The sequence below is a fragment of the Dermacentor albipictus genome, chromosome 3, assembly GCF_038994185.2.
Source record: "Dermacentor albipictus isolate Rhodes 1998 colony chromosome 3, USDA_Dalb.pri_finalv2, whole genome shotgun sequence".
In the NCBI taxonomy this organism is placed as follows: Eukaryota; Metazoa; Arthropoda; class Arachnida; order Ixodida; family Ixodidae; genus Dermacentor; species Dermacentor albipictus.
In genome coordinates this window covers 29,756,568-29,780,203 of record NC_091823.1, presented here as the reverse complement: position 1 = coordinate 29,780,203, position 23,636 = coordinate 29,756,568, and the positions used below count along the sequence as shown (strand labels likewise).

Genomic DNA, 23,636 nt, shown 5'->3' with positions numbered 1-23,636 from the left:
TCATTCACCCTTACCGAGCGATGGGAGACCTTGCTAACCAGCACCGCCCTGGAAGACCAGCTCGTCCTGATCTCCAGGGGCCAGGCAGCTAGGGAAGCATATGGGTTCCGTGAAGAGGGAACCACTTCCATCGACGCCGTCTAAGATGTCGAGTTCGGCTCAATAAAGTTGTCTCTCTCTCTCTCTCTCTCTCTCTCTCTCTCTCTCTCTCTCTCTCTCTCTCGCCCCACTATTTCACGCATGGCTTCATCATGAAAACTACGGCTACGTATTCCACGTTATAAGAGAAGCCAACTGTGCTCATATGCGCTGGACGTAATAATTGCTGCACCGCCACCAGCTTTGTGCGCTGCATCGTGGAAAAGCTTGTTTTACAATTATGAAAAGGGTTCAATGAGTCTTATTTCTGTTGCAATCTTTCTCTGCCTCTCTCACGACACTCCTTTTCACGAACTGTGCGCAGAAACGCACACTGGTGTGCCGCCGCGGATAATCCACTCTCGGCAGAAGATCACAGCCTCTGTCGGAGACGCGGTGTCGCTTCCGTGCGTGGCCCACGGATCACCGCCACCGCAGTATCGCTGGTACCGCGAGGACGGCGGCCTCGTGTTCCTCGACCAGCGAACCTCACTCGTCGATGGTGTCCTTTTCATACGAAAGGCGGTAGTCGGCGACGCCGGGAAATACACCTGCGTGGCCAACAACAGCGCAGGAGAGGATCGGACCACCGCCGAGCTCGTCGTTACGGGTACGTTGGCGGCGCCGTCGTTGACACCAGTTCTATCGCCATATCTTTTCTGATGTTTCTTTTTTACTATTATTATGTTTACAAATTTTTTGCTGGTAACACCCACAAGCCGTTTTCTTGGCTGTCTCCTTTGGACGAGCTGTTTGCTGAACACCTCTCAAACATTCGGCGTTTGTTCATTGACACCCCCTTCTTCCTTTACAGTGAATGGCTGTTCCCTGCCTGACACGGGCATATGAGGCCAGCTCGTTCGTTCTTTCATTTGTTTGTTTGTTTGTTTGTTTGTTTGTTTGTTTGTTTGTTTGTTTGTTTGTTTGTTTGTTTGTTTTCTTACTTCCTGTCGTTCTGCACAGAACTGAGTTTCATACCTTTTTCTACTTGTCATTCTGCAGTTTGCAAGTGACTTATGGTGTATCATACATTTCCTAAAGCGCCGTTCTCCCTCCCCCCCCCCCCCCCGGCTTCCGTTCACCAACCAATGTACAAAAAGATATTGCTCTGCAACCAATCCCTGAGCCTCATTCTCCCGAAGTGAACTGACCGCGTGCGATAACGCGCCATGACTTCGCAACTAGCATATTTCGCTGGGCTGACTAATTTTACGCGATTTGTGTCTTGTAACATGTATCACAAGTGGCATCGTGAGTACACTGCGCCGCAGTGCAGCTTACATATTTCCGTGGTATAACTGCTGGTAAGCATTTAGACACGTGTTCCTTTCTTTTCAGCTGGTTCATTGCCCCATTGTGCTTATTTCGTTTCGATTGTTTGTATATTTAGCCAGGAACGGGTCCGAATAAAGTTAAACTAGTTAAACGGCGCTGCGTCGTTCACGTCTCTGCCATATACGCGCGGTGTGCCAAAACGAAAGGAGAACGCCAGATTCGCGTTCAACGTCGACAATTTCCTTCGTTCCTGCGCTGAAATGAGAAAAGTTGTACGAGACAAATTCTTCATCGTTCGAACTATGTTGTAGTAACGGAAAGTCAAGTTCGAGCTCACATGTCAGCCGAAGCCACAATTTTTAACAGAGACAAGGCGCCGCCTTCCGTGGTGGTGCATAGTGTACTGTATGCGCGCTTGCAATCCGACTGCCTTCGCAGAGCCCCTGGGTGCGCATATCCAGCCGGCGCGGCAGCAGGTGCGCGTGGGACAGCCGATCACCATCCGGTGCTCGGTATCGGGACACCCCGTGGCGGGGATCACGTGGCGCTTCAACCAGCGAACTCTGGCGCTCAGCGAGAGGGTCGCGCTGCTTTCGGCAGACGCCCTGGACATTCGCTCGGTGCACAAGGAGGACAGGGGCATGTACCAGTGCTTCGTGCACAACGACGTGGACTCAGTGCAAGCAAGCTTCGAGCTGGCGCTTGCAGGTAAGACTGAGCGCGCTCAGCGCACGAATAGGCATTTAGATCCTACCCGCCGCGGTTGCTCAGTGGCTATGGTGTTAGGCTGCTGAGCACGAGGTCGTGGGATCGAATCCCGGCCACGGCGGCCGCATTTCGATGGGGGCGAAATGCGAAAACACCCGTGTACTTAGATTTAGGTGCACGTTAAAGAACCCCAGGTGGTCAAAATTTCCGGAGTCCCCCACTACGGCGTGCCTCATAATCAGAAAGTGGTTTTGGCACGTAAAACCCCATATATTATTAAGGCATTTAGATCCTGTTGCTATGCGCAGGTTATTATAATCTGTGCGTGCTGATCGACGGGGCGTTTGCTGTCTGTGGCCGGTTGGAGCAAAGTCATTTCGGAAGCTGCGCCCCACTTTCGTTCTTACAGTATATTTGCATTCTCTCGGAAAAGCGCCTGTCTAGGGACTTATAGCTATTCTTGGTTTATGGGCCGTCTATGAATGGCCTGTTGACTGCATAGACCATAAATGATCAAAGTTCAATTTCACAATCTTAAAGGACAGCCTATGCAGTACACCACTTTGTATAGACTTCTCTATACACTAACTGTGGCTGTACAGACTTTGGGCAGTTTGAAGATGTCTATAGCTAATATATAACTGTTGCGTATAAATTCCCCTAGACCCGTTACGGATTCGCCAAATAAGTTCTCGCAAAGGGTGAACGGCCTGAACCTTCCCTCGCAGAGGACCTGCCCCAGTTCCAGGAGACATTCGGCGGTGAGACGGTGCAGGCGGGCACGAGGCTTTCGCTCAAGTGTTCGGCGTCCGGGAACCCGCTGCCGCAGATCACGTGGTCTCTGGATGACGCGCCCGTGCCGGAAACGCACCGCGTGCGCTTCGGCGACTACGTCACGCAGTACGGCGTCGTGGTCAGCTACCTCAACTTCTCACTCGTCCAGGTCGAAGACGGCGGCGAGTACCGCTGCACCGCCAACAACGGCGTCGGCACGCTACACCACGCCGCCAGGATCAACGTGCCCGGTGCGTGTGCGGCACGTGGTCCTTTGTGTGACCGTTGAATACGTGGCTTAACGTTGCTTGCTACGTGACACTTAGCTGAAGCTAGCTCCGAGACGCAGGACAACGTTCCGCTTTCAAATCTGAAATGATTTACTGCATGAATCTGCGCGCTCGAACGCAAATGTTGACTCATGGACTCAGTACGTGGATCCTTCGAACGAAGAGCATGGTGCAAGCAGAGATGAATTCATGTATACGCATGACAAGTGAGAAAGAGCGTCGGCAGCGTATATAGGGCGTCCCACGTAACTTTAGCCAAACTTTAAATATATGCAACTGCCACGTAGATGGACAGAACAAAGGTAATGTTGTTTGCCGTCGCTTGGAGATACTCAAATTCTTTCATTCTCAATGCTCAATTTGTTCATTCATTCAGTCTAATTTGATGATTAGTCTTAATTAATTAATCAACTTATCAAATATAATAATTAGTTGAAAAGTCTCAAAGAGAAAATTGTAGAGTGACATGAAAACTGCTGATACAGCTTTCTGTCGCTCAATACGTGCTACATAAAAGTGTTTTCCTGAGCGTGAAAAAAAGCCTGCAAATGCGCGCAAAATTGCGGCGCGACTTGCCGCTCGAGGCACTTTGCGTGCCTCAGACACTCTCAGACATTCTCAGACACTCGAGCCACCCATCATGCTTGAACTAAATTTCGGACCCCCTCTTTCTCGGGCCCTACATCTCTCCAAATAGTGTCTTGTGTTCTTCAAGTAATCACAAATTTGACCTAGCGACACCTTCATTTTCTCCGTTGGCTTTTGTTTGGCAACGTACAACGTGCGAGCAGCGAGGCGTTAGCTCGCTGAAAATTGCGCTCATTGCAGAACGTTTTCGCAGGCCGACCTGTTGTGCGGCCGATGCGGAACCTGACGGTCGTCGCGGGAGAAATCCTGAGCACCGTATGTCCTGTGGCCGGATACCCACTCGAGTCCATCAACTGGGAGCGAGGTACTGTATATATGTCGGGTTTATGGGGACCGTCGCTTTTTTTTAATTTTAGGACACACGTCAGCCGCTGAAAAATGTAACGCGTTAATTTTTTATCACGCTGCATGCACGACGCTGCATCGGTTATTAACACTGATCGCAGCCATTTAATATAATTAAATGAAATCAGCTCACTTGTTAATCAGCAGCGTCAAGAGAATAAGAACGTAGCAATGCTAAAAGAAACATACCGTAAAGTTTCACTGAAAAAAAAAAAAACAGTTATCCACATCCAGCGCGCATCTTGGAATCTATGTGAGGCGAAGCCTTCGTGGAACGGTTAATAAAATGCTATAAATTTGTCCATTTCATTCCTGCATCTTCGGGGTAACGAAAACTGGGGCGCGCGAATGTGCTCTTGCACACCCATGCTATGCGCATTATGCGCATTACTCGCAATATACGCAATACCATACGCGATACTCGCTGCACTTGCGGCGGTCATATCAAAGGGCTAGTTGGCGCTGGCACGCTAGATGCGTGTACGATCGATTTTGCGAATCTGCGTAGCGCTTTGTCGAAGCGGAGAAAACGCAGACGTATGCGACGGAGTGGGTTCCCAGTGCAGGGTAGCCTACCGGGCTCGGCCTGGTTAACCTCCCTGCATTTCCCTTATGACTTCTCTCTCTCTCTCTCTTGTTGCACATTCCGAAGTGCTAATAATATGTAGCCAGCAAACAACAGCTCACGGTTCACCGTAATATGATCTTCTTGTACTGTTGCATTGGGTTCGCTCTGGTACATGCGAGGCATAAAGCAGTCAAAGAGAGAGAGAGAGAGAGGAAAAGCGATTGTGGCCTACTGGTTAGAGCATCGGGCTACTGTGGTGGGGGAACGAGGTTCGATCCACCACCAATCTCTTAATGCATGCCACATATGAGGAAGGAAATGAGAAGTTCGTCAGGCCCGCAACCCATCAGACGTCAAGCAATTTGGACTTTTCATCTTTTGCGTTAAATGAAGGTCCTCGAACTCGAAACCTTAGAAAAAATTACTAGGGAGCTCCAGAGGGTCCTAAATAATTTACTTAATATAAGTGCTTTTTTTTTCTCGAATCAGTTTCGGCTTCGTTTCCCAAGAAATGTACGCATCATGACGTCATGGCGCAGAAGATGGTCACGTGCGAGCAGAAGAACATCGTGAGTTATCATGACGGTTTGGCAATCGTTCCGGCTTTCTGTCGTCTGTTATATCGAATATTAGCATGGCGGACAGCTCAGCAAGCCGAAGCGAGTGCCAGGACGTCGCGATGTGGTGCTACCACGTGACCACCCTCTGGGTCATGATGTCATCAGATGTACATCTCGTGGGATACAAAACCGAGACTGGTTCATAGAAAAACTTCTATAATGGGTTATAGTAATTATACAGTAGTAAAAACTTTAATAGTATTTTCGTTTTCTAGGGTGTCGACGTCGAATACCTTCAATCCATGCAAAAAAAAGAAGAAAAGTCTAGAACGCCATGTCAGTACTCGTTTAATCCGGTCCTGTGCAGCGGGTCTCCGGCTGCCCTACAATCACCGGCAGAAAGTGCACGACAACGGATCCCTCGAAGTGTACCACATGGAGAGGGCCACGGACGAAGGACCGTACACCTGCGTCGCCAAGGACAAAGACGGCCACACTGCACAGAGCACCGTCTACATCAGCGTCAAAGGTGAGCATTGTTCGCGATGAACAACACGTTTTTTTTTTTCTTTAATTGCGTTAGCATGAGGAGTGTCAAAGTGGAAAGTAGAGACGTAAGCGGTTGAAAAAAAACATTGAAAATTTAGTCGTTTCGTTTTTTTTTCTTCTTTAACCAGAATAAAATTGGAAAAAAAAGAGAAAGAACTTCCCTGCAGAATTCTGCTGTTATGATGCGACTCTTTCCAAGGTATCTAAAAGTTTGGTCAAAAGACGGAGCTTGGGAGTCTGCGAAGCACCTGTATCAATCCACGGGTTGGCAAGGACTTTGCTTCAACCAACCTTTGAGCACTCTCGCCTTTCGCGTACTGCAGATTCCCCCGTTCTCTGCGGCATGTGAAATAAACTGATCCGAGTATGCTAATGTGCACGCCAAGCTGCGCAAAAGACTCGCAGGGGATCGCGTGCCAAAACTTGTGTACGCGCACTCCAACCTCAATGTCCGAAAGTCTTTGTCCGCTGCACAGCGAAGCGCCGGCGCGTCAAGCGGAAATGAATCGGACACAGACTGATGCAGATGTCGTTCTTGACACATTGATGCGAAATCAATGCCTTGACTCGAAACCGTACCTAGATTTTTAGCCCCGAAGCTCTGCTGGGACTTTGTGATACGATAATGTAACAGTGATAACCTTTGCAGTGTTAGAGAAATAAATGTGTCGGATGTTTCATAGCTCTGTGTGCAGTCATCTTATAGAGATATATGACTACTGCACACAGAGCTATGAAACATCCGACACATTTATTTCTCTAACACTGCAAAGGTTATCATGGTTACATATATATATATATATATATATATATATATATATATATATATATATATATATATATGTCGGGTGAATGTTTCTGCGCATCCAGTAGTTTATAAACATTCGAAATGAACCGACAAACGGGAGAAAGGTTTAATTACTTTGGCCGTTTAGTTGCACTTAACTCCTCGAGGAGATAGTACGTGTGTCGAAAAGCTCCTGAACAACATCTTGCAATGTGGTGAGCGCAGTTTAAATCATAAATCTCGGGCCTCAAAGAGGTACGACGTAGTGCTAACGCATTACTCTCGCATTTACCGGTAAACTCCCGTTTAATTTGTTCTTTCTTCGCGCCTTCGGTCGTCTTTAGAAGGTGAGAAGGTAGCAATCGAATTATCCCGTGAGTAGTTGAAGTAATCACATTTAACTAGCAAGTGGTAGGTCACTAATATTTGCTCCATTTGCTAGGCAAATAAGCTGGAACGCTACCTCAAGTTCTAAACCACATTTTACGAACTTTATAAAACTTCGTGTGAGATATTGCTTTTCAAAGGCTGAGATGCATTTTGAGTTGTCAAACTATTTTTCTAATAGAAAAAAAAATAAATAGAGTGCATGAGAACATCACATCCTCGACCGACTAGTCAAGTGCTTAATTGACTCGACACACCAAGACTTTAGCGCAAACTTGACCGATTGTGATTGTGTGTCTATGCTCCTTCCTTTCCTTATCTCTCCTTTGTTACCACTTTAACTCCCCCTCCCCTCTCTCCGCAGCGTAGGGTAGCCAACCGGATTTTTTTTTCTCTGGTTAACCTCCCTGCCTTTCCCCTTTCCTCTCTCTCTCTCTCTCTCTCTCGCCGTCTTTAATTCGCATCCTCTCAAATCGCTCCACAAAAATGCGCCACTCATACTCAGTCAAGCAGTCACACTCGAAAAATTGTTTTACAACCCTCGCGCTTTTTTTGCTTCCCGCTGTAAACAAGAATCTACGCAATGTTGAGGAACGTGGCAGCCGTCATGACGTTGCGCAGTTGGCCTTAACTAAAGTGTTGCCATGTTAGAAAACTTGTACGTCCAGTTGAAACAGTCGTGTCGACGTAGCACCGCGTATCACGTGTGGGTATCCTCTCCTGCTTGGCCAGCTGTTCCCGCTCGGCAAGCAAGCGCGCAGCTTCGCGCTGACACGCCTAGAATGCCACGCCACGCCACGCGAGGGCCACCGTGCTGAGGCACGCGCTACGTGAGAGGGAACTGCAGCTTGCGCTTAACGCAGCGACGCCGCATAGCGCTCGAAACACGACCCACCAACAATGACCGCGCGGAAAGGAGTGCGCGACTTTCGCGAGTACACGACACCGTGGAACGTAATAGTTTCCGTGTCGTGGCTTACGCTGGCTGGCAGCCAACGTCGCTGTAATAGATGTGCACGCGAACTCCCACCGCGTTGTACTGGGTGTCGGAATGTGACAAGGTTCGCGTCTCCGAAGTAGGAGGCGGTGTATATTGTCCGCGAGGGAGGAGCTTAGAAGATGGTTTAGATTGTCGGTGCTACGGGATTTATTTGCGAAATATTTCTAAAGCACACGCACACACGCACACAGCGACCGACCGACATATCTATCTATCTATCTATCTATCTATCTATCTATCTATCTATCTATCTATCTATCTATCTATCTATCTATCTATCTATCTATCTATCTATCTATCTATCTATCTATCTATCTATCTATCTATCTGGCCTGCATAGCTTCTTAAGTCCTCGTATTATATATGTTTCTTCCCCTTCCTTCTTTTATACATTCGTTCACTAACTTCTCTCTCTCTCTCCCTCTGCCTCCCTTTATTCATTCCATCCTGCGATCCTCTCCTCGTCACGCTCAGTTTTCTAGCTTCTTTATTTTTCTTTTCGCACGCTTCCCCTCCTTTCCTTGCCTCACACTTTCCATAATTTTACCTTCCTGCCAGTGAACTGTCCATCATGTCAAAGCGAGAGGCTGTGCCTTTTCTCGGCAAACAGAAGCTGCTTTAGTTAAAGGATGCAACGAAGGACGTAACCTAAGATGTGTAATCTGCGTTTATTTAGAACAAAATTGCGCTCTTGTGAACTAGAATCAGTCAAGTGTACTTTAAAGCTTTTATTGTAGCTACAGAATGACTAGATTGCGAAATGCGGATACAGATAAAGTTCTCGTGTGGCGTTTTTTTTTCTTTCTTTCTTTGTTTCTTTATTTCTCTCTCGTTTGTGTCAGGTTGCGGCAATTTCACTATAAGGAGGTTATAGTACATTGACTGGTGGGCCTTAAGAGGAAGCTTTAGCCCAGGTGCTCCTATCTAAAGACACGTAAAAGAAGAATTCGTTTTTCTCGGTAACCGCTGCACTAAGTTTGACGAAGTTTCATCATCATCATCATTTATTTACCCTTAAGGCCCCTGATGGGGCATTGCATAAGGTGGGGGGGGGAGGGTAACAAATGGTAACCACGGGTCACAAAGATAAAACACATTAATACAGATTGCAAGAACTGGTAAACACAGTAAAAACATGAAAATGAAAAAGCCGATAAAAGGGCTTACTACTGGGGCTACTGTATTGAAGAAAAACTTCAATTCTAGTGACTGGTGGTTTCGAATTTTTCATTTTGGTTGTCCATATTTTATGAAAAATTGGCAAAAATTGCAACTTTTCAGAAAACGAAACTATCAAGCTTACAACTCTGTAACTCAGCAATGAAAAATGATATCAAAATTGTGTGAATTGCATATAATCCAACATCTAAAGCGGCCAAAATTTATATATTACACATGAATCTCAGAAAAAGTTAGTAATATCGAAATACTGCTTTTGCGGAACGCTTGTACACAACGTAACAAATTCACGTAAAATATAAATTGACATAACGAATTTGTCCGCTTTGAATGTTCTAATAGATGCCGTTTACACAACCGCGATATCTGTTCTTGATGCAGAGCTAATCATTTGTAAACTTCGTGCTTCTATATTTTTCGAACTTTCGAATTATTGAAAATATTTTTAACAAGCTGCAGGCCTAAACTCGAAATTCCGCTTCTAATGGTCACTAGAATTTAACTTGCTCTCTCAAATTCAATAAATTTCAATAAAATCGGTCCAGTGGTTACATCAGAAAAGCGTTTCTGCATTTTACATGTATTTGAATAGGCCGCGCCGGATTCGGGCCCGGGCTAGTGCTTCCTCTTAATTCCTGCTTCCTAAACACGCGCGATGCAGTGAAGCCTGCCATCGAGCCGTTCAGCTACCCGGCCTCCCTGCGCGAGGGTCAGCGGGCGTCGGTCATGTGCGCCGTGGTGAGCGGCGACCTGCCCATCAACATCAGCTGGATCAAGGACGGCGACCCCATCAGCGAGTCGAACCCGGACACGGCCGGCATACTGGTCAACACCGTGTCCGGCTTCACGTCCACGCTGCTCTTCAAGGCGCTGCGGCTCGAGTACCGCGGCAATTACACCTGCGTCGCCCAGAACGAGGCCGGCAGCGCCAGCCACTCGGCTGTCATGGTCATCCACGGTGCGTGTGCACAACACTCGCAAGCAGGCATCGCGCAGAATCAGACGGCTTTCGTTATGTCAGACCCGCCGCGGTATGGTATGGTATGGTGAAACTTTAAAGAAGTCCTGCAGATCGTGAGTCTTCACGAAGCGGGCCGCTCCCACGTGGGAACCGGAAGGCCGAGCCTCTCGGCCGCATCGTGGGCCTGCTGGACAGCCCAGAGTTGGTCAGCCAGAAGAGGGCTGCGGAGAACCGCCTCCCATCTGGCATGGCTGTTAGCGATGATAGGGCGTGACCGGGCACACCGCCAGAGAATATGGTGACCCGCCGCGGTGACTTAGCGGTTATCGTGTTGCGCTGCTAAGCACGAACTCGCGGGTTCGAATCCCGGCCCCGGCGGCCACATTTAGATGAAGGCGAAATGCAAAAAAAAAAGAAAAATGTCCGTCTCCCACGCATTGTGGTCACGTTAGAGATCCCCTGGCGGTCAAAATTAATCAGGAGTCCTCTACTACGGCTTGCCTCATAATCAAATGGTGGTTTTGGCACGTAAAACCTCAGAATTCAATTTCGTTATGTCGACATCTAATTTAGCCTTAACACTCGATCCCCGAAGGGCAGCCATGCTGCCTCGATTATTGATTCTGTTGCAGATATGGTATAGCCTACATTACAACACACTTGATAGCATTTCGCGTTTAAACGTGCCCTCCTTAGGCGGTTCCCATATCTTTAATTTCTCACTCTCGCTTCTGAGTTATTTTCGGCACACTTGTGGACGCTTTACAAGAACGACAAAAATATGCCGAAACAGTATGCATTAAGAAGAAGTCCAAGCCGACTGCCCCATATACTCTTCTTGGAGACCAGAAGTGTGCGTTGCGCGCTTGAGTTCTTGCATAGGACATTTCATACGGCGCAAATTTGAAAAAGAGTTCACTTTGAACAAAAGTGAAAGAAGCGGACAGAAAGAGACAGGACAAGCGCATACTTGCGCTCCTGTATAAGCCTGCAAGCGTGAGCCAACTAAGCTAAGCGACACCATTACTAGCAGCTACATTTCAAAAGCGATTCGTACCATCCGCAGTCTCATAGCCAATACGTAGAGGCCGGTAAACTAAAGCGTATTATCGACAAAAAGAAGGAAACAAATGTAGGCGTCTCAGATTGAGCTTCAGGTATAGGCGCATCGACAAGTGGATATGAAACACTTTAGCCAGGTTCGTCTGCTTCTTGTTCACGTGTCACTTGCAGTAACGCGATGGGCGTGTGCCGAGGCAAAGCTCTCATTAAAAAGCGCCTCTACAATTTTCTCTCTTTCTCTCTGCTTTTTTTTCTCTACGTGCGCCACACAAAAGCAGATTAAGCGTGACGACGAGCCTGCACGGCTTTGTGGCTTCGTAAGGGCGGCGCGCCTGGTGTCTCCTTCGGTGCCTTCAGAGCCGTTGGGAAAAGTTATATGAAGCTAAATTAGAAGCGATCGATTGCTCGTCGGTGCACTGCAGGCGACACGAGAAGGGTAAAACAAACTGCCGCCTGTATGGAAACTTTCCCCTCGCACTTTCCTGCCAAGTGCCCTTTCGTGGTCACTTAAGCCATCTATTGCTTTCGCTTGTGCGTGGGACAGCTTACGCAAAACATTGAAGTTTTACATCCCGTTTTAAAACAGGACTCGCTCAAATAATTATAGCTACGTGCAAGAACTTGGAAGATTGAACTACTGTACAGCGCGATAGCACACCACACAGTTAGAGGACACTCACCAACGCCCCCCCCCCACCCCAACCCCCTACACACACACATACTGTACTGCCCTGTATTGTGCACATACTAAGTAAACACTCATATTGTACGCTTTATTGTATAGAGTATGTCAGTGTTATCGCTCTGTGCTGATTTTGATTTTAAAAGAATGCTGGAACAAGCAGCCCATGTCGCAGCTCTCCTAAAATTCTGCATTTAGTAACAAACAAAAATCCAGTGTTCGCTTCATAGTACAGTGTGGTGCGTTGTTTATTTGCAGTAAATATGCACTGAGATAGGCGTGAGCTATAGATTGCTCTGGCCTGCTATTCTTCATTAGGGAAGCGGAACAGATGATGAACAGAAAGGAGATCGTATGTGTCCTTCACCTTGTGACATCCCCACAGCTGTGTGCCCAGTCCAGTAGCTTGTAAAAAGGCTAGAGCCATTATGTACCGCTTCCATCTATGTCAAGGACCCAAAACAAAGTCATCAGATAGTAGTCGGCCATCGAGGCGTGCAATCGAAGAGATTTGTTCGGTGCATTAACGTCGCAAAAGCTTTGGGGCGTACGCTCCCCATTAAGCGTGCACAACCCTTGTACAACTCTTGCAATGTTGTTGAGCCTTATAACTGCAAAACGTCTCTAACTTAAGAACGTTAAGCTTTGTTAAGCGCTTCGAAATGACAGAAAAACAGAACACCTAGCATGTTTGCATTAAGTGGGTTCTTTAAGTGCCTGACCATTTGAGTTATCAGCGGAGCGTAACATATTAATTATGTAGCTGATCAATATGCAAGACTTAGTGCGGCTTTCTTTTCTTTTCTTTTTTATTAGTTCCACCGCAGTGGATTATCGAACCAACAGAAACATCTGTCATCAAAGGCAAAAGTGTGGTCATCGACTGCGAAGCAGATGGTTTTCCCAAGCCAAGGATTCGATGGACGAAAGCCGAAGGTTTGGAAAGCTTTTTCGTTTCTTATTTCCTACTGTACGGTAAACGAAAGAGACGAAATTAAGTAGAGAGAGAAAGAAATTCAATAAATTCGGCATAAGCACCTCGCTTGAAAATGCCCCGACTGGCCGCGGCTGTCATTGCCATTTTGGCAACAGTGAGTCCAGATTTTCCCTTCAGTGGTTAAATTTTCAGTTATGTGCAAAGTACAGCCGATTAAGAAGTTATCGAAACTTTAATTGCACGGCTGAGGCATAATTAAGGGCAGCAAAATAAGAGACGAAACAAGGGGCACTGGCCTTCTTCTTTGTTTCTCATTTCGCTTAATTATGTCTGGACCTTGGAAAAGGCACCAACTAGCTCAATTGTGTTGTTAACGATTTTATTTCAATTCTCGCTGTACGCCTTCACTCATGCTATATCGGCGTCGCCTGCATTCTGTGATCGATCGCCTTCGGAACCTCTTCACCACTTCATTTCCCCACACAATGAAACCTAGCAAGGCCTGTACGAGCCAACCTTTTTCGTAAATAAGTAATCAGTCCTCCGCTTTCAAAGTTCTACCTTTGTTAAAGACAGAGCCCTGTATTCTAATATCTCCTGTACAAGACGCCGCACCGCTCCCAAGGTTACTTTGCAACATGGGACAACTACCAAAAGCTGTTGTGGGGGTCCTGAAGCGATACCATAAAAATGCTAATGCATGGCACGATGAAAAAGGCATTGTCGGTGGAACACATAGCAGGGCTATAATATATGCAATGCCGCTTTCAAAAAATTCACCGATGATTACGATACTCCCTAATGCGATGTTTGAGTGCAGCTGTTTAGGTGTTTTGAATTGGCGATATACTGAGGCAAATAATTTCTATCTGAACAGGAGGGCCCCCTCGGCGGCGGCGCTGAGCATCGGCTCGGGCAGCTTGTTTGGCAGTAGCGGCAGACGAAGCACTTCCACCAGTTGCGTCGCTCATTGTTCAGAAAGAAAGCGCGAACGCGAGAACGCGTGGCTCGCGCGGAGCCCATACTCTAACGGCGGCGGCAGCGCGGGAGAAGTAGCGCATGCGCAGTGGGTCCGAAGCCCCCGCCAGCGCTTTGTTTCCATATATGGCCTCGGTGTACGCGCTCGCCGCATGCCTTAGTAATGACGTCATCGGTGACGGGGTGATGGTGAGCTACGGTGCTCTAGACTTATACAATGTATAAGCTATCAAAGCTTGCTCTATTTGGTAGCGTATACAGTAAATCTACGGCATAGAGTTTCTCACTACATTACCTAGAGGGATATCTGGCGCTGCTGCGCTGTGGTATGCATGGGAATGCCGGTATATTGTGGATTCGGATTGGCATCGTTCTCGTAGAGACAGGACACCTTGAAGACACGCTTGGCAAGTACCGTTCCGTCTGTCACAATGATTCATTTTCTACTAGAACAGCACGTGAAAAGCTGTTTTAGATTTACTGTTACGCGAAAACATGTCTTGTTTAACTATGAGAACTTGTTATTGTGTGTACGGCTACATGTTACGTGAAAAGTATCAGCGGACCGCTAAAGTTGGAGGACAGACGACAAGGTTCGCGCTCGCTTTGAAACAGTTGGTCGTCTGTTCTTGTTTTTCTTCGCTCGGTCATGCATCGTGGGTGAGTAAAGATGTAATATGCGTGAATGTAAACATTTTATGAAGATTTTACTCTGAGAACGCGTTATTTGTGTAGCCATATCCACGTTCTAGACGAAGCCTCGTGCAACACCAGCCAACACGAACCTCGCAGACACATATACCGTCATTCCCATGACGGCACGGTGCCCCCTTAAGAAACTCCCATAGACGGTGGCGCCAGATTACCCTCTAGGTGTTATTGGCCTCGAGCTCCACCACTGGAAAAGCTGGCGCCACCGTCGGCGTGACGTGCTAGGAGGGATCACGTGGACATAGCGGCCGCGTCGGCTGCTTCGGGCGCGGCGAAGCGAGCTGAAAACGAGTTTAAATTCCCTCGTACGCTGCGGTTTTCATTTAGTGGCGAAATTTTCCCGCTTCGAGTGTCTCCTTTACAACGCTTGAAAGCACTACAATAGGTAGTGGCTGCCTTTGAAGGCGCGCAACATGGCAGGCTACTGCTCGGTGCCGCAGGGCCGGACGCACGTAACGGAGGCCGGTGTCGGCCTTATTCACACGTAGCCGCAGGACAAGAAGCTGTGTGAAGCTTGGCTCGCGAAACATAAAACCGGCAGTCATCGGCTGCAACTCGGGTATGCAGCAAGCACAGACGCGAGGAAGATTTCTGCTACAGCGCCCGGTCTGCGATGTTCTGGAAACGCGCACTGAGACGCTCGCCTGAGTCCGCTGCCCGACTAATGTCATGACGGTTTGGTCTATGAACTTGTCGATACTATAGATACTGGCAAGTTCAGTGGAGTGAAAAGGCAGCGGTAAGAAGCACATTTAAAGAAAGCATGGCATATGGTCATGTTTGTGTTATGAATTAATGCACTGGATTACAAAAAAGGATCAGCGGGAAATTGCACGCTGAGAACGCCGATAAACATACAGTGCGACGCAACTCGAGAAATAGTATTGAAAGGTCAAAGAATTTAGAAGAAAAAAAAAGATTGCATCGTCGCGACGGCACATCACAGTCCCCGTAGGCGTCGAAGTCTCTACAATGAAATTATTTTTGAACAGCTCTGATAGCGCCCACGCAACAATGGTTGCCTGTATACTGTCAAATGCTCATATTCTGCGGCCTAAAGCTGATGGCACGGTGCGAAAACGCGCGAGAAAGCGAAACAGTGCGCGGACAAGTATGCAGACGCGCAGTCGGTCGCTGCGAATCTGCGCGATCGCTGCATTGAGGCTTCATTCTATTAGGCTCCATTTCGTTATACAAACACTATAACAACATATTTCACATAGTTTGCTCTCAGCGTTTACCTACCTTTCACGCAAGAAGCCGGTTCGGTAGACTCCATCGCGGCGACCGCGCGCAGTGGCGTTCACTGTACGTATTCGGTAAAGAGATAGCGGCTGTAAACGATTGTGTGCTTTCAGCTTGCCCAAAATTATTATTTAGACAGTAAAAAACTTCTCTCGTTTCGAAAGTACTTACAGAAATGTCCGGGAGAGCTCGTGCGTGGTGTTTTCAGTGAGCGCTGACAGCAAAACCTATGAGGAGCGCGCCACGTGATCCCTCATACTACGGCAGCGAGGCGCTTCCGATAGAGGGCGACTCCGTAACTCCTCGCCGCCAATAGTGAGAAACTCTATGCTCTACGGCGCCCGCTACTATGGCGCCATCTCGTAGCGCGTCGCCGCCGTGGAGCACGTCTCTTGCGCCACTCCGCCTTCTTCCTCACACTTTTGCCATGCTCACCCCATCCGCTTTCCTCCTCATGCTTCCACTGTATCCTCCTCTTCGCGTTCCCTTCGCTTTCGCCGTCTTTCATCCTCCGCTGCGCTACGCGTTCGCTCTTTTTTTTTATCCTTGGGTGGTCGAACACGTCTCGTGCGGCACTCCACTTTCCTCCTCATCCTTTCTCCATACTCCCTTCCTTTGCTTTCCCCCTCATCCTTCCAATGTGCCCTCCTCCACCTCTTCCTCCTCGCTCTCTCGTCGCTATCGCCGTTTCTCTCCCTTCGCTGCACTCCGTGTTCGCGCTCTTTTTTCATTCTTAGGTGGGCTCGTTCGTTATGCCGGCTTCGCCGACGCCGACGTTCAACGCAGGAGCAGGCCCCTAAAGCTGTGCTCTAAAGAGACATAATGGCACCAAACGTTCTCCACTAGCGTGAATCTTGTGTGTCAACCAGCCCAAGCCTCATTACCGTATAAAATGGGCCCTTGTACTAGATATATACTTTAGGAGTATTCATGCTCAGGAATATTGGACACTATCCCTTCAGCAATCTATTACACTCCATCGTATACACCAGCGCACTTAAAGAATAAATATATTACCAAAGATTGACCGAATTTCAACAACTTTCAAAAGAAACCGTCAATTGTGTCCTTCATTTCAATAGCATGCCCATTTAAGGCATTTAGCCGGAATTTAATGATGCCTTACAACATGTGTTTTGGTCCTGGCTAAAACACAGTAATAACGCAGCACCATGTGCCGATTAAATAGCGTAAATGTATATGACATTGAAGGAAGTACCCTGTCGACGTTACTAACAAAATCTGTGGAAACTCGACCAATCTTTTGAAATATAACTTCTTAAACGCTGGCAATAACTTACGCTGGTGTATTACGGTGAAGTTCAACAAGTTGTCGAAGGCGCAATGTAGAAAACTCCTGTGCATGAGAGTGCTTCTGTGTGCGTATGTATGTATGTATGTATGTATGTATGTATGTATGTATGTATGTATGTATGTATGCATGTATGTATGTATGTATGTATGTATGTATGTATGTATGTATGTATGTATGTATGTATGTATGTATGTATGTATGTATGTATGTATGTATGTATGTATGTATGTGTGTATGTATGTATGTATGTATGTATGTATGTATGTATGTATGTATGTATGTATGTATGTATGTATGTATGTATGTATGTATGTATGTATGTATGTATGCATGCATGCATGCATGTATGTATGTATGTATGCGTGCACGTAGCTTACTCGCTGCTTTTGTCTTATAACACATCCCATCCCCGCACTGGGGCCCTCACGCACGCGTGCTCCTCGCACACGCAGGTGAGGCGGCGCGCGACTTCAAGCCGGTGATGAGCAGCGCGCACGTCCAAGTGTTCGAGAACGGCTCGCTGGCCATCAACGACGCCAAGGAGGAGGACGCCGGCTTCTTCCTCTGTCAGGCGACCAACGGCGTCGGACAGGGACTCAGCAAGGTCGTCAAGGTCACCGTGCACAGTACGTGACTTTCCGCGCTTACCGTTATTTGTTGTGATTAGAAGCGAAAAACGTAAACAAAGCAGCAAGACGCCTGTAGGCTGGCACGGCAACTTCCTCCGGAAGCGGCACGACGCTTTCCTGCCTCTAAGAGAAGGAGATACGAAGGACACCGGAAACGAAAGACAAGGGAAACACAAAGAGCGGGAAGTAAAAGGTGAAGAGGCACGAAGGGGTGAACGAGTCCGTTGAAGGTGCTCACGAATGTGCCCACAAAAGATGTTATCGAAGGCGATAGAGGCTCAAGAGCAGAAATGCGCAGGGGCTGCACACAGTAATGTTAGCAGACTCTATCACAATACCTCAAAGTTAGGTTCGTCTGTCACATTGAGTGCAGTCGAATGCTTTTATAACGAACCGCTCGGAAGCTCCAAAATACTTCGTTATATAGATCACTTCGTTTAAAAAATCACGCACGTTACCGCTTTCGATAGAACAGGCTAAGCAGGCCCACCAGAATCACAACCTTTACTTAGCACTAATTCAAGGGATAGTTGTGAAAGAAGCCAAATAACCTTTGTCAACACAACTTCGTATGGAACGTGCGAGTGTGGCCGGCTTTATGTGATCGACGTTCCTGCTTGCGCCGTGGCGAAACCTGGGAGCGTTGCAAGGTGCGGCTGCAGAGCGTCGAACGCTATTAACGCCGCTATGGCCCCCACTAGGAATAAAAAACAAGCGACCCGTATTCCTGACATCATGCACAGGCAAACTGTACGAGAGTATGGTCTTTAATAGACTAACTGCATATACAGGGTGTCCCAACTACCATTCACCAAGATGTAAAAATACGCAAGTGCCACGTAGCTGGCCAGAACGAAGATAATGTTGTTTGCCGTCGCTTGGGGATACTCAGATTATTTATTTATTTCTTGCATTCTGCCTAATTACATAATTAATCTTAATAAATTAATAAAACTCTCGAACATTAATAGTAGGTGAAATGTGTCAAGGAGAAAATAGCAATACGAAAAACTCCCGATACAGCTTCTGTTGCTCAATACGTGCTACATATAATTGTTTTTTTCGAGCGTGAAAGAAGCCCACGAATGCACGCAAAGTTTTCTAGAACAGTTGATTGTTGGGCTAGTTGGGTCTTTCGTAATTGAACTAGTAACTTAGCGCTACAAAAACCACAGACACAGACACAAGCGCTTGTCTCTGTCCACCTTTCTTGTGTCAGTGGTTCTTATGACGCTAAATTAGTTCAACACAGGACACTGTCCAGGATATTGGCTATTCTATCTACGCGGATGACATTACTATATGGAGTGTCGGTGGTAGTGATGGAGAGCTTGAGGCTAGGCTGCAGCAGGTGGTAACGCTTACGGAGGAGTATCTGGGTCTCATGGGGCTCAAGTGCTCCTCTGAAAAGTCGGAGTTGTTGATCTTCAAATCTAAGAAGCTAGATCGTAGGCCGAGGGGTTGGGTACCGGACGTTGAGCCTTGCATTAGAATTCATACTAGGGAAGGGTCGGTGATACCCAAAGTTGAAGCAATCAGGGTCCTGGGTTTTGTACTTGAAGCGAACGGATCGAACATTAGAACCATTCAGCGTATTACCAAGAAAACGGAGGAGGCCATAAGATTTATAAGAAGGATCTCTAATAGGCATAGGGGTTTAGGAGAAGAAGGTGCAATGCGCTTAGTTCACGCATTTATTATGTGTCATTTCTCGTATGTGGCAGCTATGCTAAATTGGAATAGGGGGGAGAAAAATAAATTGGATGCATTAATCAGAAAAGCCATCAAGGCTGCGCTTGGTCTGCCTATGACTACGTCAAACGATATGTTGTTACGACTGGGTTTGCATAATACTTTAGATGAAAATGCTGAGGCTCAACGTTCCGCACAGAGGGAGCGGTTGCTAGGTACACCACCGGGTAGGTATATATTAGAGTCAGTTGAAGAATCGGTGGCTGTGTCGCACGATAGGGCGCCCCTACACGAGTTGAACGTGAACCTTAGGGCAAATATCATGGTTCGTCCATTTCCGCGGAATGTGCACCCCGTGCACAATGTAGGGGGGCGGGTCGCGAGAGCTAGGGCTTTGTTACGAGAGGCAAAGGATCAGGAGGAGGAGTCTGCGTTTGTTGACGCCGCATGGATTAATGGTAAAAATGCTTATTCGGTGGTGGTAGTAGATGGCAAAGGGAGCGTTAGAAATGCTGCTTCCATTTATACCAAAGATCCGGGGGTTGCTGAACAGGTGGCTATTGCTCTAGCACTAATTGATTCTAGAAGAGTTTTGGTGTTTAGCGACTCGCGATCTGCGATTACAGCCTTCTCGAGAGGACTTGTTGCGGAACCGGCTAACAGACTGCTGCAGGGTAGGGATATCACTTCGCATACCGTTACTTGGTTCCCGGCGCACATGGGGACAGTGGAGGGAGCCCCGCGTAACCTCAACGAGGTGGCGCACAGGGAGGCACGAGGATTAGCGTGCCGTGTACTCCCTGAAGGGGCTGGATCTCCCGCTCCTGAGTACAGGGACCAACTGTTAACCTACAACGAAATCACCAAGCACTATTACTTAGGGCGCAGGGCATTCCCGTTGCCACATCCTAAATTAAATAGGCCGCAGGCGGTTACATTAAGGCTTCTGCAGACACGGACGTACCCTAACCCTGTCATCATGAATAAAATTAATCCGGACTGCGGGGTTTCAGTCTATTGTAGTAAGTGTGGGGGTTTGCTCGATTTACAACACATGCTGTGGCGCTGCTTGGCGTTGGCCGGTGATGGTTCTCGAGGTGAACAGTGGTGGTAGCGAATGCTGCACAGTGAAGTGCTGGCGGACCAGCTCAGGGCAGTCCAGAGGGCCCGTGTGATAGCAGAGGGGCTCGGCCTCTCTGTACCGACGTGGGAGTGGCCCGCATCAGTCCCAGACTGATCCCTCAGGACCTAAATAAAGTTCTTCATACCATACAAAGTTCCTCGAGCGGTTCCTCACGCGGCAATTTAGCGTGTATTCACGGGCTACTTTCAAGCTCGAAAAAACACGTTTATGCAGCACGTATTGAGCGGCTCAATATGTGCTACATAAAAGTGTTTTTCTGTAAGCGGTGTACGTTAGCGTGATTCAAAGACGGGACAGAAGCAGACACACAGGAACACACACAGCGCTTTGAATCGCGCTGCCTCACGCCCCTTGAAGATGCATTACCAACAAGCCCACATTACAACCCTCGTGAACTTAATTTCTGTAAAGGCTGTGTTTTTCGGTACGGTCGACCGCAAGAAGCGGTGGACTGTACAGAAGACTATAGCTCAAAGCTTTAGGGCTCGTGCGCGCACCAGAAAAATTGAAGCTCCTCCTACTAAAAGCGAGAACCAGGGGAAGACATCCAGAAGGTGAAATCCCAGACCCAGAACTCTGAATGGACTGCAAATCCTGAAAACAGAGTCCCTCTGAATGTTCGGCCTACGTATACACAAGAAAAGATCGGTCGCCGCCCCCCTACCCAAACTACAAGAAACCGCTGCGTAGGTATCGCACATCTGGTACGACGGGTAGAAAACAAACAACACAGCTTGAAAGAAGAAGCAATGAGAATCATCCATTTACTGTAAAGCAACAAATTAGCCGTCGGGAACGCCTAAATTTCTTCTTTGCACAGGAAAATTAGTTGTGGTCTTCGCTGTCGAGGCGCTCACAATACACATGAACGGTACAAATTCGGTCAGTACATAGGAAATATTTCGTTTTATGGTTAATTTCGTTGTATTGGCGTCTGTTGTAGAGGCATTCTATTGCATTGAGAAAATGGAGCCAGTTATATTCCATTCTCTCGCCTTCTTTGTTCCAGTTGCCGCCCATTTCAAGACAAAATTCGCAGCTGAAATGGTGAGGAAAGGACAGACAACGAGGCTCAAGTGCGACGCCATCGGCGATAAACCCATGGGAGTGTCCTGGATGAAGGACAAGCAGCCAGTCAGCCCAAAACAGGACCCAAGGTAAAAAACTAAAGCAGCTTCAAAATATTTGAAGTGTAGAAGTTAATCTACCTTGATAAAGGCAGTAAAGCAACACGTTCAGAGTAAACGAAGTTTGTTCTTGTTTTTTTTTTTGTTTTTTTTTTAATTCGAAAGCCTTATATGCCCCATTAGGCGAAACCATGTCGGCGTGACCAAAAGATGGTACCGAAAATGGCCGACAGCGCATAGAGTAAAAACACGTCAAAAATGCTCAGATTGACGTCAAGTTTTTCAGGGAGGTTCCTGTAAATAAAGTAAATTAATGGCATTGAAAAAGCAAATTTGCTACATAGCACGCTTCCCCAACGCCAAGGCGGCTACACGGTTCTAGCTGACTGAAGGTGTGCATGGTGCGTGCATTCATGAGCGCGTTCATGGCGTTCCGCGGCCCACAAACGGTATAATACGATTGCATTCCCACAGGTAAGCAGTCTTAAGTGTTTCTGTCGAATTTTTTTTTTTTAAGAAGCGCTATCGCACAACAAAAACAAAAGGTTTCTTTTTATGCCGTGTTACTTTCTTTAACGTTCGAAAATGGCTACGCTCACGATATCAGCCGCGCGCTGAAAAAAAAAACTGTATTTCAGCCCACGATTCAGAATTGCAGCAAAGGAGACGACCATTCTAATATAAACCTGAATTTGCAGTTCACAAAGCGCCGAGCAAAGTGGTATACTGGAGATCTTGGAGGCTCATGCTCGCGCTCATCAATCGCACCGTACCAACGCCACCTAGACTATAGTCTAGGTGGCGTTGACCGTACACACTAGATTCCATCGTGATGCTACACGTCTAGTGTTTCTGTGCACAGGTACCGCATATACGGGAGCATAACGGGTCGACGTCAGACGGCCGAGTAATCGAAACGCTCAATGCGAACCACATCCTCATCGCCGTGATGTTAGTGACCCAGTTGAAAATGACAACAGAGGTTGTGTTCAGTACTACAGAAATTTCTGTTGTACAACAGGATTTTTCTGTAGTAACTACAGATTCCTGATGGAGCGACAGACTTTCCTGATGTACAACAGACATTTGTTGTTGCTACTACAGAAGTACAGTCTGTCGTATGTCTGTTGTTACAACAGAAAGCTGAAGCTCTACAACAGATTTTTGTAGTACTACAGAAAAATTTGTCATCACTACAGGCACCCTGTTGTCCCAACAGAAATGCTCCTGAAGTAACCCGAAAAACTTCTGTAGTGCTACAGAAAGCTGTTGAAATACTACAGAAACCTATTGTGGCAACAGGCCCCCTATTGTCACAACAGAAGTGTTCCTGATGTAATGCGACCAACTTCTGTTGTACTACAGAAAAATGTTGTTGTACGACAGAAACCTATCATTGCAACAGGCCCCCAGTTGTCATAACATAAGTGTTCCTGAAGTAATGGACAAACTTCTGTTGTACTACAGAGAACTGTTCCACAACGGAAACCTATCGCCGCAACATATACCCAATGATGACAACAGAAGTGCACTGAAATTGTGTGATGCGACAAGCTTCTGTAGTGCCCGATTGAAAAAGACAAAAGGAATTCCTGTCGCAACTACAGAAATTCTGTTGTACGACAGAAGTTGTTGACATTTCTTAATTGGGAGACATTTCTGACGTTACGACAGAAATTCTGATTTCGCAACAGAAGCATTCTGTCGCGACAACAAGAGTTATTAAGTCGGAACAACAGCTTTATATCCTGACAGCGACTCCGACGTTACGACACCAATTCTGACGTCGCAGCAGAAACATTCGGTCGCGACGGCCAAGAGTTCCGAAGTCGCAACAGAAGCGCTTCCCGTCGCGGTCCTTTAAAATTGTATGTTTTTGCATCGGTAGTGTACACTGTACTTTTCTCCTGCGCGGTATTCAATCGCGCTTCTCTGAAGCCGGCAA

The 23,636-nt window shown here is 47.2% G+C and overlaps 1 protein-coding gene across 2 annotated transcripts in view; it reads left to right on the top strand.

The window, feature by feature from the left end:
• LOC135909687 (cell adhesion molecule Dscam1-like) overlaps window positions 1-23,636 on the top strand; it is a 301,290-nt gene that overhangs the window by 236,058 nt on the left and 41,596 nt on the right. For both annotated transcript variants that reach the window (XM_065441717.2, XM_065441716.2), the window contains exons 5-13: window positions 464-748; window positions 1,852-2,121; window positions 2,850-3,146; window positions 4,027-4,137; window positions 5,674-5,835; window positions 9,870-10,166; window positions 12,730-12,849; window positions 17,552-17,725; window positions 21,574-21,721. In XM_065441717.2, coding sequence (XP_065297789.1) covers window positions 464-748; window positions 1,852-2,121; window positions 2,850-3,146; window positions 4,027-4,137; window positions 5,674-5,835; window positions 9,870-10,166; window positions 12,730-12,849; window positions 17,552-17,725; window positions 21,574-21,721 — 1,864 coding nt within the window. The remainder of the gene's footprint in view (window positions 1-463; window positions 749-1,851; window positions 2,122-2,849; window positions 3,147-4,026; window positions 4,138-5,673; window positions 5,836-9,869; window positions 10,167-12,729; window positions 12,850-17,551; window positions 17,726-21,573; window positions 21,722-23,636) is intronic.